This window comes from Hoplias malabaricus, chromosome 4 (genome assembly GCF_029633855.1).
Source record: "Hoplias malabaricus isolate fHopMal1 chromosome 4, fHopMal1.hap1, whole genome shotgun sequence".
In the NCBI taxonomy this organism is placed as follows: Eukaryota; Metazoa; Chordata; class Actinopteri; order Characiformes; family Erythrinidae; genus Hoplias; species Hoplias malabaricus.
In genome coordinates, this window is record NC_089803.1 from 37,858,824 (window position 1) to 37,873,954 (window position 15,131).

At 39.1% G+C, this 15,131-nt stretch overlaps 1 protein-coding gene across 1 annotated transcript; it reads right to left on the minus strand.

Moving 5' to 3' along the window:
- Window positions 1–4,518: 4,518 nt before the first annotated feature.
- LOC136695572 (uncharacterized) lies at window positions 4,519–8,554 on the minus strand. The gene is made up of 6 exons (XM_066669720.1): window positions 8,119–8,554; window positions 7,429–7,478; window positions 7,264–7,332; window positions 6,638–6,694; window positions 6,449–6,532; window positions 4,519–6,344 (listed from the first exon to the last, which is right to left on the minus strand). The coding sequence occupies exons 1-6, from the start codon at window positions 8,546–8,548 to the stop codon at window positions 6,195–6,197; spliced, it is 840 nt and encodes a 279-aa protein (XP_066525817.1). The 5' UTR covers window positions 8,549–8,554; the 3' UTR covers window positions 4,519–6,194.
- Between the last annotated feature and the right edge of the window lie 6,577 nt (window positions 8,555–15,131).

A 15,131-nucleotide genomic window follows, 5' to 3' on the forward strand; every position in this document is an offset into this window, starting at 1 on the left:
GGGCAGCTACTGATCCACAGATCCCAGCCATTCACACCAGCAATGCTTTTATGGACTTTTTTAACAATAAGATTGAAAATATTAGACAAACAATAAATACCATATTACTAAATCCAGCCTGTCAGTCATCTGGTGTGGATGATATAGAACAAAACATAGAAGAAAAACTAGAGGACTTTGACCCACTACCACAGCTAGAATTGGAGAAAATCATCTAATGGTCAAATTGTACGACCTGCACACTTGATGCAATACCAACAAAACTATTTAAAGAAGTATTACCAGTCATAATCAATCCCCTTTTAACAATCACAAATTCGTCCCTTAGACTGGGTCACGTACCCAAAGCATTTAAACTAGCAGTTATTAAACCCCTGATCAAGAAACCGAATCTTGATCCTAGTGTACTATCAAATTACAGACCTATGTCTAACCTTCCCTTCATATCTAATTTAACTAATATCTAAGAAAAAGTTGTGGCCCAACAACTTAGGTCATACTTGCATAAAAATAACATATATGGAAATTTTCAATCTGGTTTTAGGCCACACCATAGCACAGAAACGGCTTTAGTTAAGATAACAAACGACCTTCTTCTCGCCTCTGATCGAGGCTGCGTATCCATGCTAGTTCTACTCGACCTCAGTGCAGCTTTTGATACAATTGATCATACTATTCTGCTAGAAAGATTAAAAAAACATGGTTGGAATAACAGGAACGGCCCTATCATGGTTTAAGTCTTACCTCACAGATCGCTACCAAAGTAAATAATGTTCCTTCTATTCATACAAAAATGAGATTTGGAATTCCCCAAGGCTCCATTCTAGGACCTTTACTATTCATATTATACATGCTGCCACTGGGCAGAGTTATTAGCAGGCATGGCATTACCTTCCACAGTTACGCAGATGACACACAGTTATACATATCAGCCAAACCAGATGACAAACCAACACTAAAGAAAATGGAGGACTGTGTTAAAGACGTGAAGCATTGGATGTCATACAATTTCCTTCTGCTAAACAGCGACAAAACCGAGGTTCTCCTTCTAGGTCCAAAACCTGCTATAAATAAGGTATCAGACTTGATACATAATTTTGACTTCCCTGTTCTCCCTAGCTCATCAGCTAAAAATCTGGGTGTTATAACTAATTCAGATCTATCATTTGATCAGCATATAGGTAACATTACAACAACAGCTTTCCTACATCTTCGGAACCTCGCTAAGTTAAGAAATTCCTTATCCCTCCCAGATGCGGAAACATTAGTTCACGCTTTTATTACATCAAGATTAGATTATTGCAATGCACTTTTATCAGGATGCTCCAGCAGAAACTTGAGTAAACTCCAGCTAATTCAAAATGCTGCAGCCAGGGTCCTCACTAAAACTAGAAAATTTGATCATATCAGCCCAGTCTTATCGGCCCTTCACTGGCTTCCAGTTAAATTCCGTATTGATTACAAAATTCTTTTACTCACGTATAAATCCCTACACGGTCTCGCCCCTGAATACCTGCGAGACTATGACCCACCAAGATTACTCAGATCTCAGGGCGCCGGCCTCTTACTAGTACCCAGAATTCATAAGACTTCAGCGGGGGGGGGGGGGAGGTTTCTCCTACAAAGCCCCTCAGCTCAGGAACAATCTTCCAGCTAGTGTTCGGGACACAGACACAGTCACTATGATTAAGTCTAGGCTGAAAACAAACTTGTTCAGTTTTTCCTTTGGCAACTAACCTCCGTTTAGTATAAGGTTGTCGTTTCAGGAACTCATGGACATGGGGAATCAGGGTAAACGCGAATGATGTGCTCACAATTTTTCTTGTTTGGAGCGGAAGGATGTCTTTGCCTGAGCTCCTTCTGGTTTCCCTCCTCCCAGTCTGTTATAGTCAGATCCGTCACTACACTAATGAAAATATTCACATGCTCTTTTTCTCTGCTGCACTCAACTAAACTAACTGCTTCCCTTTACTGTTTTCTGAGAAAATGGTGGCCCACTGATGGATGTTTGCTGGATTCTCCTGCGGCCCAGACCAGACCAGACCAGACCAGCTGCTCACCTCCATCTACTGCGGCCAGCCTCTGCCCCCTCACCATGATCAACTACACTGAAGTAGAAATGGACTCAGATTAGCAACACTGACTGATTCTTCCAATCTGATGCACTATTATTATGCCCCAAGATTGATGTCAGTATTATGATGATTTATTATTATTATTATTATTATTATTATTATTATTATTATTATGTAGCATAATGACACTTCATTGGTGACAATTTAAAATTAAATCTATAGTTTGATCAGAGGAGGATGGGTCCCCTTTGTGAGTCTTGGTTCCTCCCAAGGTTTCTTCCTCCAGCCTCGAGGGAGTTTTTCCTTGCCACTGTCGCCTTCGGCTTGCTCGCATTGGGCTTTGATTTAAATGTTCTGTTCTGAAACTGTGAAGCTGCTTTGTGACAATGTCAGTTGTAAAAGGCTCTATATAAATAAATTTGATTTGATTTGATTTGATTTGTGATGCCAACCTGCCTCATGTGTCCTCTTCTTTTGGAAACTCATATGTGGTCACCCTAGTTTACACTCAAAATGTGTTCGATACGGCCGTGTTTTAGGCCACTGCCCTGATCGAAATAGATTCAGAAATTGAAGCCTAAATACCTCCAAGAATACAGAATAATTCCAGTACCATATTAGATTAGATTAGATTAGATTAGATTAGATTCAACTTTATTGTCATTGTGCAGAGTACAAGTACAGGGCCAATGAAATGTAATTAGCATCTAACCAGAAGTGCAATATATAACATTATTTACATAATTTACACAAAGAGCAGTTGTGATTATTTACATAAATTGCAGTTGTGATATAACACTGTGATTATGGAAGTTGTAACTATATATACATATTGAAATATAAAACATGTAGGCGATGCATTATGTACTGAAGGATGAATGAAATACAACTTTACAGATGGTACAATGAAATGATTGTGCAATGTTTATTTAAAGTGCCTGAATAGTGCTCATCCGGATAACAGCCTCAGGAAAAAAACTTTTACGAAGCCTGTTAGTGCGGGTACGGAGGCTCCTGTAACGTCTGCCAGATGGTAAAAGGCTTTTGTGATGTCACTCTGTCCACACAGTTGTTGATGTGTTTCAGGACAGAGTCAGTGTAGGTGTCCAAGTGGATGTGTGAGCCTGTGGTGGCTCGGGCAGCATACTCACTCCAGTCGGTGTGCTGGAACTGTTGCTGAAGGAAGGAGTCAGCCCCATCCATCCAGATCTTTACAGTTCTGGTTGAAGGCTTAATCCTCTGGAGGATTCCATGACTGGAGTGTAGTTGGAAAGCAGGAACAAAGAAAGATGATCGGAAAGTCTGAGATGGGGGAGGGGTGTTGTTTTGTATGCATCTGCCACGTTTGTATAGTGATCAGTGGCATCCAATAGTGTGTAGCTAAATCCAGTAATGTCCAGTAGAATCCAGCAATGCCCAGTTATCTCAAGTAGTGTTCACTAGTGTCCACTAGTAGTCTGTATGTCCAGCAGGATCTTTTTGTGTCCAGTTATTTGAAGTGTGTAACATTGGATAATACGTGATTGTGTTCATTAGTAGACCATAGTGGCTCTCACAGACAGGGGGGAAAAAAGAAAACCCAGAGCAGAAGCACTCCCTACGAGGATGTTTTAGCTGATAACAGACATATTCTACACCTTTTCTATAAAATAAAGGAACACTACGTAATATTTTTACCTTACAATTACAGCTTCAAATTCATTTTGATGCTCCGCAGAGCTGTAAAATAGAGAACAGAGCCTCTGTTTTTGCTTTTTTTTTTGTTCAGCACTGCAGAGAGTACACTATGTACTCACTCCTTCCCCAGTACAGTGCTAGAATAAAATGACACTAGGGAGAGACTAAGAAGCCAAAAACCCAGACCATACCTACTGTTTCTTTAACACAGTTCTGGGGTCTTAATGAAATATGTTACATGCTCTTGTCAAAATGCCACAAAGATCTAACAACACAGAACCTCTTGCAAACTTTATAGATGTTCGCTCTTATTTTACCCTGTCCCAATGTATTTATTTATTTTTGGAGTGTGTTGTAGATATGAAATTTGTTAATGTTTGTAAAATACAGTCAAGTTGATATTTGAAAACACTGGAAATCTGTCAGTTAAATAAAAGTTCAAGACAGTGAACAAATCACAGATTCCTCTTTTGTCTGCACTTCTACATCTAATGTCTTCTACGTGGTCAAAGAAATAAACACAATTTCAAACAACATACAATCCTAATTGACATGTAGTTTGTCTCGCAAAAACTTATGTATTGAATGAAATAAACCTCATTTCCAGAAAAAGTGGTACTTCTTGTAAAATAAATGTGTGATTTGTTCATTTTCTTGAGCTGTATTTAACTAATAACATGATCATAACGCTAACAAGTAAAGAGCACACTGGTAAATGAAAGTCAGACAAGAAACTGAGTTTATAAAGGTTTTATTTCATGCTTTAACCAGGATATTTATTTTTGTTACTGCACATTGGATTATATAAAGAGGATTCATCTACTAACCTAATTAATGACACTATTGTTAGAGTTAAACATGTTTTTGAATAATTTATGCATAGTAATATATAACCTAATAAGTGCTGTTAATCTGCTTGCGATATCAAAAGTGCTTAAGTATTACTATTATTATTATTATTATTATTATTATTATTATTATTATTATTATTATATTGTTTATTTTTTGTTGTTATTAAAATGGAATTTGTCTGTCATTTACTTAAAATGCAGAAATATAATCACTTCAAAATACCTTTTGCAAACTAATTTACTACAACCAGCTTTTACATTAAAATTATCTCTAGGTTTACACACTCATTGTCCATTTGAGCAGCTCCACTGACCATATGGGTGCCCATTGTAGTTCTACAACTACAGAATATAATCCACTTGTTGCTCTGCATACATTTTTGCCCACTTTCACTGGCTGTAAATGTGCATTTTGTAGTTCTACACACACAGACTGTAGTCCTGTTGCTCCACTCCATGTTCTTTAGTGTTCGGGACCTCCCAGTGTAAAACCCCAGAGCAGGTATTACATGTGATGGGTCCTTCTCACTGACTTGGTGGTGCTCTGATAGTAAGTGATGTGCTGGTGGACATAGCAGTGCTGCTGTAGTTTTTAAACCCCACAGGTTGTTGTCCTGCATACCTAGCCATTTTTCAGTCTGTTGGTCAAAGGTCAGGATCCCCCCAGGAGAGTGTGTGTGGTAATGGTGTGAGTGGCTCAGACACAGCCGTGCTTCTTGAGTTTTTAAAGCCCTCAGTGTCACTGCTGGACTGAGAACAGTTTATTAACCAAAAATACCCACCCAACAGCTTCCCGTGACCAAAAGACAAGAGGATCATTAACACAAACTGTGGACGATGCCTGGGTAAAACTCCAGGAGCACTGCTGTGTCTGATCCACTCATACCAGTGAAACACACACTAACACACCACCACCATGTCAATGTCCTTACAGCATTGAGAATAATACCTGCTATGTGGTCATCCTGTGGGGGTCCTGCCCATTGAAGTACAGGGTAAAAGGGGGCTAACAGTATGCAAAGCAAAAGTCTTTCACTGTAAATCTACTAAATCCACCAATAGTCAGTGGAGAAAAAAAATTAACAATGGTTTCTACTAGTTTTGTGAACTACTTACTAGAAGCTACAATTTTATAATACGCTAAAAACATGTTAATTATTAAGTTAGATTTGGCTTCTAATTACTTTAAAGCAGTACAGTAAAATCACTTCCTATTTGGTAGGTCTAGTTTATCAGAGTCTAATGTAGCTTTTTGGTTTTTTACTTATTACTTTTTTTTTTACTTTTTTTTTCAGAATCCTCAAAAATGAACACAAACAAAAGAGTATTTTAAAAGTAGAGGTAGAGAGTGGAGAGAGAGAGAGAGAGAGAGAGAGAAAGGGAGAGAGATGATGGTGGAAAGGCTGTGACACCTGTAAAAAAAACAACACACACACATTTTAATAAACATGTAAAATAACAGCTGTGTACATGTAAAATGACTAAAGCAGAATAAAAACAGCTGTCACAGAGTAAACTGTATGCTACACAATTCACTAACTAAAAAGTAAGTATAATGAAAGATGCTTTAAAGGATATGGTAAAATGTGGTTCAGTGGAACCCAGGTGGAGGTCCAAGAGGTCTGGGAGCTAGCTGTGGAACCACTGGAGTCTCAAGGATATGGGTGCTGCTGGACTCAGAAGAACGAAAGCACCCATCCTCGGTAGTGACTCCTCTGTATGTCTTGGACACTTTCGTTTGCTGGAAAAACACACAGAAAAACAATAAATAAATGAGGTACAGGAAGTCAGAATGTCAAGAGTAATTGCTTATTTAGTGAAAGTACATCATCAGGAAACTCTTACAAGAAACTGCGAGCGGGTCACAGAGGTGATGGTCGACTCTGTGCTGAGGTTGGCAGTCAGCACAGAAATCTGGCGTCCAACGCACTGAAAGAGTGGAGGAAGTGTTTTATCACAGTTACTCCACAATCATTTTGCCACTGATCATTCTTTGGTGAAAAGCTCCACTATTGAAACTGGTACTAGCTTTACCTTAATGTAGGCCACAGCCTTCACGGTGGCAAAGTGCATGGGAGGGAGCTGTGAGTCCTGCAAAAGAGACAGACCTTCTATTTTCATACTGCACAAATAATAGACAGATTTTCCTCAGTGCCGCCCGCTGAGGTTGCAGACAGCGAATTTTCCATTCAGCTGCTTGATTAGCACAAAGCTAGCACTAGCACACAGACCTGGAAAACAATACTTTATTTATAATTCTTAAAGCAGATGTAAAGTCATTAAAGAAAGTTTATCAAGTCGTGAGTTATTATCTTTAAACTATAAAAGCATTGACAGACTGATGAACACCATAAAGATAATTTCCATTCACTTCTATAACGTTACTTCTGGAAACAGGTGGTAGAAGTCATTGGTGAGCACCCACCAATGTTCACTTTCCAGGCCTCTATACACAGACTTGTGCTGCATTGTCACCTCCACTTGCTGTGAACATTAAGAGGGAGGTAATGAACAGTAATGACCCATGGAGAAAGAATAATAACGATGGAATGAAATGAGGAATGAAAACTTTATGGACAACCAGAACACTTCTGATTAAAAGCTGGAGAAACTAAAGAATAATAATTTTGTCTAAACAGCAGACAGGCTGTATTTCTCACCTTCAGTGTCAACCGTGGTATGATCCACAGCCGGCTGGAGGGCCCCTGGGCATCTGGTGCAATGAGATCCTGAGTAAGAAAATATATTTGCTGTTAAATATGAAATTCAGAGCAAGTAGTACTATGTTGTCTGAAATCTATGAATGGTTTATAATGTGATTTTACCTCATAGCTTTGGTCAGCCACTGGCAACGTAACAGCCAGCTCCTGTAGATCTGTGGTCAGATTAAAACAACAGAATAAACACATTCATCATTACAACAGATAAACTAGCAACATGTAAATGGTAGCATTTCAGGTTCTGTGTAATATATATATATATACAGAGAGAGAGAGAGAGAGAGAGAGAGAGAGAGAGAGAGAGAGAGAGAGAGAGAGAGAGAGAGAGAGAGAGAGAGAGAGAGAGAGAGAGAATATGAGAGAGAGGGAGTTTTATGTGGCGTCAGAGCATTTTAACTGATTCAAAGAATCGACACTGGATATTCGGGCATCGACACGTACTCGAATCACAGGCCGTCGCGTTGCCATGACAACAAATAACAAAAAATGCTGAAACACTATTATAATAATGTTTTGCCATTTTGCAGCAATAAAACACTAAACTAAATAAAATGAGTTACTTTTGTCCACAGCCGCATCTACTTATGAGTTTAGAAGTCCAACAAATCCTCAGAAAATTGCATTCAAGTGGTTTACAGTGCCGCTTAATGGTCGATGCGCGTCAATACAGCTCCGTAACCACACTAACGCTATCAAAGGGTTAAACAAGACACAAGCCCACAGGGAGCGGTCATGTTTTAAAGTATTTTGCTAAGTATAATTACTGAGTGAAGTTTTGGGAGAAAAGATACTTACCCTCCAAGTGGTCCGCTTTCAGAACTACTGCAGCTGACCGCTTCGATTTGTGCCTCCTGTGAAGAAAAGCACAGCCAGCTACAGCTGCAGTGGTAAATCCAGTGAAGTACAGCACTGGACGCAGACTGAGCCCACGAGGAAAAAGTGGAAAGTCCATCGCAGAAAGCGCAGAGTCTCGAGAGTAGAGCAGTGTGCGTCTGTCTCTGAGAAAGTCGGTGAACGACTGAAATTTAAATAATAACAGTACGTTTAAAAGTACACTCAATGGAACACACCAAGGTTCTACTGCAGCTTCCTTCAGCCTGAGAGATGACGTCTGAGTCCAAACCTGTTTACACAGGGTGACCAGACGTCCTCTTTTTGCCGGACATGTCCTCTTTTCCTTCTGTCCCTTTAACGACATTATTTTATTACTCCCGTTATTACTCATTATTGTAATCACACACTAGACTTGACCCTGGGCACTAACATAAAAAACCTAAATATTCTCCCCCAGTCTTCCACAGTCTCAGACCACTACCTAATTTCATATGAACTGAGTTTAGATATTAAAACATGTACATGCCCACATTACTATCTAAAACGCTCACTAACCCCATCTACAGCCCCTAAATTTTGTCACATCCTGGCCCAATCTTGTTTGTTTTCCTCCGCCATGTGGCTCAGTCTGTCTGTTATTGTCCATGTCTCCGCCTTTGTTCCGCCTCCTTGTCCTTTACCCTCGTTATCTGTGTCAGGTGTGTCTTGTTTGTTCATGTATTTAAGACCCGTTGTGTCACTTCCTGTCATCGGTCATTTGTTTTGTATTTTTTTTTTGCTTGCTATGTTCCTAGTCGTGTTATTTCGTGTTTTTCCAAATTCCTAGTCGTTTTGTTTCCAGTTCCTCGTGTTGTTTCATTCCCATATCTAATCATGTTGTTTATCATCTATTCCTTGGTTCGTGTTTACCCTCAAGTTCGTTTGTGTTTGTTTTGTTCTGTCGTTAATAAAGTATCTGTGTTGTAGCGTGTGCGTCCGTCTCCGTCAGTCCGCCCTTCGAGTCTCCGTGACAAATTTACTGAAAACATCACTGATTCATTGACCTCAGTCAGTAGTCCAACAGACCCACTGGAGCTGGACAGACTAACTGACTACTTAGATAACACACTTCGATCAACTTTAGATAGTGTAGCACCACTTAAGCATATAAAGCTATGACAGAAAAAACTCGTTCCTTGGTATAATGAAGAAACACTCACCTTAAAACAAACAGTAAGGAAATTAGAGCGGAAATGGTGGTCGACTAAACTGGAAGTATTTCACTGTGCCTGGAAAGACAGCCTTCTCGAATATAGAAGGGCGATCGTCAATGCACGTTCAGCACATCTGTCCTCACTGATTGAATATAATAATAACAATCCTAGAGCACTCTTTAATGTAATCTCTAAACTTACAAACAATCGGGCAGCTACTGATCCACAGATCCCAGCCATTCACACCAGCAATGCTTTTATGGACTTTTTTAACAATAAGATTGAAAATATTAGACAAACAATAAATACCATATTACTAAATCCAGCCTGTCAGTCATCTGGTGTGGATGATATAGAACAAAACATAGAAGAAAAACTAGAGGACTTTGACCCACTACCACAGCTAGAATTGGAGAAAATCATCTAATGGTCAAATTGTACGACCTGCACACTTGATGCAATACCAACAAAACTATTTAAAGAAGTATTACCAGTCATAATCAATCCCCTTTTAACAATCACAAATTCGTCCCTTAGACTGGGTCACGTACCCAAAGCATTTAAACTAGCAGTTATTAAACCCCTGATCAAGAAACCGAATCTTGATCCTAGTGTACTATCAAATTACAGACCTATGTCTAACCTTCCCTTCATATCTAATTTAACTAATATCTAAGAAAAAGTTGTGGCCCAACAACTTAGGTCATACTTGCATAAAAATAACATATATGGAAATTTTCAATCTGGTTTTAGGCCACACCATAGCACAGAAACGGCTTTAGTTAAGATAACAAACAACCTTCTTCTCGCCTCTGATCGAGGCTGCGTATCCATGCTAGTTCTACTCGACCTCAGTGCAGCTTTTGATACAATTGATCATACTATTCTGCTAGAAAGATTAAAAAAACATGGTTGGAATAACAGGAACGGCCCTATCATGGTTTAAGTCTTACCTCACAGATCGCTACCAAAGTAAATAATGTTCCTTCTATTCATACAAAAATGAGATTTGGAATTCCCCAAGGCTCCATTCTAGGACCTTTACTATTCATATTATACATGCTGCCACTGGGCAGAGTTATTAGCAGGCATGGCATTACCTTCCACAGTTACGCAGATGACACACAGTTATACATATCAGCCAAACCAGATGACAAACCAACACTAAAGAAAATGGAGGACTGTGTTAAAGACGTGAAGCATTGGATGTCATACAATTTCCTTCTGCTAAACAGCGACAAAACCGAGGTTCTCCTTCTAGGCCCAAAACCTGCTATAAATAAGGTATCAGACTTGATACATAATTTTGACTTCCCTGTTCTCCCTAGCTCATCAGCTAAAAATCTGGGTGTTATAACTAATTCAGATCTATCATTTGATCAGCATATAGGTAACATTACAACAACAGCTTTCCTACATCTTCGGAACCTCGCTAAGTTAAGAAATTCCTTATCCCTCCCAGATGCGGAAACATTAGTTCACGCTTTTATTACATCAAGATTAGATTATTGCAATGCACTTTTATCAGGATGCTCCAGCAGAAACTTGAGTAAACTCCAGCTAATTCAAAATGCTGCAGCCAGGGTCCTCAATAAAACTAGAAAATTTGATCATATCAGCCCAGTCTTATCGGCCCTTCCCTGGCTTCCAGTTAAATTCTGTATTGATTACAAAATTCTTTTACTCACGTATAAATCCCTACACGGTCTCGCTCCTGAATACCTGCGAGACTATGACCCACCAAGATTACACAGATCTCAGGGCGCCGGCCTCTTACTAGTACCCAGAATTCATAAGACTTCAGCGGGGGGGGGGGGGGGGTTTCTCCTACAAAGCCCCTCAGCTCAGGAACAATCTTCCAGCTAGTGTTCGGGACACAGACACAGTCACTATGATTAAGTCTAGGCTGAAAACAAGCTTGTTCAGTTTTTCCTTTGGCAACTAACCTCCGTTTAGTATAAGGTTGTCGTTTCAGGAACTCATGGACATGGGGAATCAGGGTAAACGCGAATGATGTGCTCACAATTTCTCTTGTTTGGAGCGGAAGGATGTCTTTGCCTGAGCTCCTTCTGGTTTCCCTCCTCCCAGTCTGTTATAGTCAGATCCGTCACTACACTAATGAAAATATTCACATGCTCTTTTTCTCTGCTGCACTCAACTAAACTAACTGCTTCCCTTTACTGTTTTCTTAGAAAATGGTGGCCAACTGATGGAATATTGTTTGCTGGATTCTCCTGCGGTCCAGACCAGACCAGACCAGACCAGCTGCTCACCTCCATCTACTGCTGCCAGCCTCTGACCCCTCACCATGATCAACTACACTGAAGTAGAAATGGACTCAGATTAGCAACACTGACTGATTCTTCCAATCTGATGCACTATTATTATGCCCCAAGATTGATGTCAGTATTATGATGATTTATTATTATTATTATTATTATTATTATTATTATTATTATGTAGCATAATGACACTTCATTGGTGACAATTTAAAATTAAATCTATAGTTTGATCAGAGGAGGATGGGTCCCCTTTGTGAGTCTTGGTTCCTCCCAAGGTTTCTTCCTCCAGCCTCGAGGGAGTTTTTCCTTGCCACTGTCGCCTTCGGCTTGCTCGCATTGGGCTTTGATTTAAATGTTCTGTTCTGAAACTGTGAAGCTGCTTTGTGACAATGTCAGTTGTAAAAGGCTCTATATAAATAAATTTGATTTGATTTGATTTGATTTGTGATGCCAACCTGCCTCATGTGTCCTCTTCTTTTGGAAACTCATATGTGGTCACCCTAGTTTACACTCAAAATGTGTTCGATACGGCCGTGTTTTAGGCCACTGCCCTGATCGAAATAGATTCAGAAATTGAAGCCTAAATACCTCCAAGAATACAGAATAATTCCAGTACCATATTAGATTAGATTAGATTAGATTAGATTAGATTAGATTCAACTTTATTGTCATTGTGCAGAGTACAAGTACAGGGCCAATGAAATGTAGTTAGCATCTAACCAGAAGTGCAATATATAACATTATTTACATAATTTACACAAAGAGCAGTTGTGATTATTTACATAAATTGCAGTTGTGATATAACACTATGGAAGTTGTAACCATATATACATATTGAAATATAAAACATGTAGGCGATGCATTATGTACTGAAGGATGAATGAAATACAACTTTACAGATGGTACAATGAAATGATTGTGCAATGTTTATTTAAAGTGCCTGAATAGTGCTCATCCGGATAACAGCCTCAGGAAAAAAACTTTTACGAAGTCTGTTAGTGCGGGTACGGAGGCTCCTGTAACGTCTGCCAGATGGTAAAAGGCTTTTGTGATGACACTCTGTCCACACAGTTGTTGATGTGCTTCAGGACAGAGTCAGTGTAGGTGTCCAAGTGGATGTGTGAGCCTGTGGTGGCTCGGGCAGCATACTCACTCCAGTCGGTGTGCTGGAACTGTTGCTGAAGGAAGGAGTCAGCCCCATCCATCCAGATCTTTACAGTTCTGGTTGAAGGCTTAATCCTCTGCATGACTGGAGTGTAGTTGGGAAGCAGGAACAAAGGAAGATGATCGGAAAGTCTGAGATGGGGGAGGGGTGTTGTTTTGTATGCATCTGCCACGTTTGTATAGTGATCAGTGGCATCCAATAGTGTGTAGCTAAATCCAGTAATGTCCAGTAGAATCCAGCAATGCCCAGTTATCTCAAGTAGTTTTCACTAGTGTCCACTAGTAGGCTGTATGTCCAGCAGGATCTTTTTGTGTCCAGTTATTTGAAGTGTGTAACATTGGATAATACGTGATTGTGTTCATTAGTAGACCATAGTGGTTCTCACAGACAGGGGGGAAAAAAGAAAACCCAGAGCAGAAGCACTCCCTACGAGGATGTTTTAGCTGATAACAGACATATTCTACACTTTTTCTATAAAATAAAGGAACACTACGTAATATTTTTACCTTACAATTACAGCTTCAAATTCATTTTGATGCTCCGCAGAGCTGTAAAATAGAGAACAGAGCCTCTGTTTTTGCTTTTTTTTTTTTGTTCAGCACTGCAGAGAGTACACTATGTACTCACTCCTTCCCCAGTACAGTGCTAGAATAAAATGACACTAGGGGGAGACTAAGAAGCCAAAAACCCAGACCATACCTACTGTTTCTTTAACACAGTTCTGGGGTCTTAATGAAATATGTTACATGCTCTTGTCAAAATGCCACAAAGATCTAACAACACAGAACCTCTTGCAAACTTTATAGATGTTCGCTCTTATTTTACCCTGTCCCAATGTATTTATTTATTTTTGGAGTGTGTTGTAGATATGAAATTTGTTAATGTTTGTAAAATACAGTCAAGTTGATATTTGAAAACACTGGAAATCTGTCAGTTAAATAAAAGTTCAAGACAGTGAACAAATCACAGATTCCTCTTTTGTCTGCACTTCTACATCTAATGTCTTCTACGTGGTCAAAGAAATAAACACAATTTCAAACAACATACAATCCTAATTGACATGTAGTTTGTCTCGCAAAAACTTATGTATTGAATGAAATAAACCTCATTTCCAGAAAAAGTGGTACTTCTTGTAAAATAAATGTGTGATTTGTTCATTCTCTTGAGCTGTATTTAACTAATAACATGATCATAACGCTAACAAGTAAAGAGCACACTGGTAAATGAAAGTCAGACAAGAAACTGAGTTTATAAAGGTTTTATTTCATGCTTTAACCAGGATATTTATTTTTGTTACTGCACATTGGATTATATAAAGAGGATTCATCTACTAACCTAATTAATGACACTATTGTTAGAGTTAAACATGTTTTTGAATAATTTATGCATAGTAATATATAACCTAATAAGTGCTGTTAATCTGCTTGTGATATCAAAAGTGCCTAAGTATTACTATTATTATTATTATTATTATTATTATTATTATATTGTTTATTTTTTGTTGTTATTAAAATGGAATTTGTCTGTCATTTACTTAAAATGCAGAAATATAATCACTTCAAAATACTTTTTGCAAACTAATTTACTACAACCAGCTTTTACATTAAAATTATCTCTAGGTTTACACACTCATTGTCCATTTGAGCAGCTCCACTGACCATATGGGTGCCCATTGTAGTTCTACAACTACAGAATATAATCCACTTGTTGCTCTGCATACATTTTTGCCCACTTTCACTGGCTGTAAATGTGCATTTTGTAGTTCTACACACACAGACTGTAGTCCTGTTGCTCCACTCCATGTTCTTTAGTATTCGGGACCTCCCAGTGTAAAACCCCAGAGCAGGTATTACATGTGATGCGTCCTTCTCACTGACTTGGTGGTGCTCTGATAGTAAGTGATGTGCTGGTGGACATAGCAGTGCTGCTGTAGTTTTTAAACCCCACAGGTTGAAGTCCTGCATTTTTCAACCTGTTGGTCAAAGGTCAGGATCCCCCCAGGAAAGTATGTGTGGTAATGGTGTGGCTCAGACACAGATGTTCTTCTTGAGTTTTTATAGCCCTCAGTGTCACCGCTGGACTGAAAATGTTGCTTACTAAATGTAGCATGGAACCACTATAAACTGTACTGACATTAAACACCAGACGGCCTATCCAGGTGTTTGGGTACTGAATGTAGTATATAGCCACTATAAACTGTAATGACATGAAACACCAGATGGACTATCCAGGTGTTTGGATACTGAATGTAGTATATAGTCACTATAAACTGTAATGACATGAAACACTAGACGGACTATCCAGGTGTTTGGGTACTGAATGTAGTACATAGCC

Bases quoted from the DNA above. Each gene is read 5' to 3' on its own strand.
- LOC136695572 (XM_066669720.1), bottom strand. From the start codon at position 8,548: ATGAGTAATAACGGGAGTAATAAAATAATGTCGTTAAAGGGACAGAAG. The intron at 7,333-7,428 runs GTAAAATCACAT...TTTCTTACTCAG, and splicing joins TGGCTGACCAAAGCTATGAG to GATCTCATTGCACCAGATGC. The intron at 6,345-6,448 runs GTAAGAGTTTCC...GTGTTTTTCCAG, and splicing joins TGACCCGCTCGCAGTTTCTT to CAAACGAAAGTGTCCAAGAC.